The sequence below is a fragment of the Aplysia californica genome, unplaced genomic scaffold, assembly GCF_000002075.1.
Source record: "Aplysia californica isolate F4 #8 unplaced genomic scaffold, AplCal3.0 scaffold00650, whole genome shotgun sequence".
NCBI classification, from domain to species: domain Eukaryota; kingdom Metazoa; phylum Mollusca; class Gastropoda; order Aplysiida; family Aplysiidae; genus Aplysia; species Aplysia californica.
In genome coordinates, this window is record NW_004797920.1 from 138,509 (window position 1) to 141,008 (window position 2,500).

General features: G+C 41.3%; 1 protein-coding gene across 1 annotated transcript in view; it reads right to left on the bottom strand.

Moving 5' to 3' along the window:
- LOC101858810 (zinc metalloproteinase nas-14-like) overlaps nt 1-2,500 on the bottom strand; it is a 14,504-nt gene that overhangs the window by 4,228 nt on the left and 7,776 nt on the right. The window contains exons 5-6 of the mRNA XM_013087873.2: nt 2,023-2,118; nt 660-776 (exon numbers count right to left, since the gene is read on the bottom strand). Of these exons, the coding sequence (XP_012943327.1) occupies nt 660-776; nt 2,023-2,118 (213 nt within the window). The remainder of the gene's footprint in view (nt 1-659; nt 777-2,022; nt 2,119-2,500) is intronic.

Genomic DNA, 2,500 nt, shown 5'->3' on the forward strand with positions numbered 1-2,500 from the left:
CCCGTCCAAACTTTTCTACGCGCCAAATTTTGAAAACGTCCATACAGCGAAATAACCATTTTGTGGGTCTTTATTTTGTTTATAGTAGAGGGTTTTACGGCGCTCGCAACTGCATAAGGTCATATGAGCGCCAATGTTGTGGGTCTAAACGAACTCAACGTGCTGGGGAAATGACTACACCAAATATATCTAGAAAAGGTCAATACAATGAACTTTGTCCTGAAGTATTCATCGACACTGTGAAGCACACATCTAAACTGAGTTGAGTATCGAGATACTAGATCTGGAAACAAATGAAGAGGCACGTTTCAAAACGGAAGTAGTTCCCAGTAAAATATGAAATGGCTAAGGGCAGAGTGAAAACATCTGAGAGCTACAATTTGCAGGAAAAACCACCAATCCTGAAAATCAAAAGGTAGTTTCCGAACGTTAAAAATATGTCCACGTGACCCTTTGTGAGAATTCTTAACTGAATCGTATTTTTGTAGATTTTATGGGCACCAGTGTCAAAAATGTATACTGACCCCACAAACGGGTTTAGCTCCAATATAATAAGATTACTATTATTATTATTATTATTATCATTACCAATCCCAATATGCTTCAGACCTGAAGCAAGGGGGCTGGAATGGTTAAAGAGGGTACGTCGTATGACTTACTTTTGGGGCAAAGGTCACATGACCGCTGGCACAACCTGGAGACAAGCGCCGTGTCTCCGCAGAAGTGAATCTTGAGCAGCGCAATGCAGTCGGGGTCTTTGTCCTGACAGGCTGGGTCTGGGGAAAGGTCACGTAGTGGGTGAGTAACTGATGACGTATACTCTTTGAACCCCATTGGACGATGGGAGCGTTCGGTACTTGTGGCAACTGTCTCGTTTTATGTAGTGCTCGTTTTTGCTTGTTTTTCGGAACTATTCACAAATCAAGTTTTTAGTAATCACTAAGCCTTTGTTTCCGCTCTTTAGAAGTAGTTGGAGGCAAGCTTTTGGGGTTATAATGAGAGATAGTGCACTAGGTTTAGGTGACTGTAAAAAAAAGAACCCTGGGACACGATGGAAAAAAACTCTGGTCTTAAAGAGTTAACTCTCTCCGTACATCGTGTTTTACTATCGTATCCATACGACGTGGGGAACTCTGTGCCACCACTTTCCAAAGAGGAAATCTACTCGTTATTCCATTCCTTACGCGTTACATATCAGTCTGCAAAAATGTTTTTTGAGAAATGCTGAACGTTTCTAAGAGATCTTCCCACTAGAAGTATATTTAAATGTGAAGAATACAACCCCGGGGGTACAAAAATTACCCCAGGGCATACGGATAGGATTAAAACAGCTGCAAGATGTACTAGTAATCTATACATATATTTACTTATATATTATTTGTGAAAGTTCGTCACTTTGGCTGCCTAAAACATCCAAACCACACAGCTTTCGAATCTGAAAAATTAATGGTGGTTCAGAATCAGTTAAAGGATGCATAGTTGTATTAAGGAGTCTGATGTCACTGAGTTTTAATTTTCAGTTTTTCATTAGTTTCGTTTAGATCTAACCTTGGGAAAGTCCGTCTTCTAAGACACCATTGTAAACAAGTGAGGCTTCTGTTCACAAGCAGTGCGCACTGTTTCACAGTGAATTGACAATCGATTCTTTTGAGTCCGTTCATCGAACGGGTACCCAGCTAGTAGTACTGCTGATAATGAGAAGGGGAAAGGTTTGGGAATCTTACACGTATGACACCTCACCAACTTGCCAGTAAAGCGTACTGCAAAAGAACATCAGAGCACAAGGCAAGAGGAAGACCACGGGAGTTCTGGAGGGTGTGAAGGATGCCCTGAAAACATACAACATCCCACCAAGCCAGGCAGTTTGCTAGAGACAGAAAGCTCTTTCTCCCCTCGACACCCTAGAGGCTCAAGAGGAGGGATAAAATAGCGTAAGGTGAGTGAGTGAGTGAGTGAGTGAGTGAGTGAGTGAGTGAGTGAGTGAGTGAGTGAGAGAAAATGAAGCAGGCTTTCGTCACTTACCCTGAATTTCGATGTACCCGATGGTTGTTGTAGGGGTGGTTGTCGTTGTTGTGGTTGTCGTGGTGGTGGTTGTTGTAGTCGTTGTTGTAGTCGTACCTGATAGAAGTAGGAAAGTGAGGACATGATTAAGGACTTGATCATGCGAAAAATAAAACGTTTTAAATAATGGCAGAAGAAAAAAAAACCAAGAATAAGAGTGAGGGAAAGAACAAGAACAAGAACAAAAACGAGAGCAAGAACAAGAACAAAAACAAGAGCAAAAACAGAACAAAAAGAAGAGCAAAACCAAGAGCAAGAACATGAACGAGAACAGGAACAAGAACAAGAAAAACACGAAGAACATGAAGCACAAGAACAAGAAGAACAAGATGAACAAGAATAAGGAGAAATCTAATTTGTAAAGTGCTAATGGCCACTCAGCAGCAATTTCTGCGTGCTGTACAATATACATTACACACCAGCAACCCTGATAGCGTTC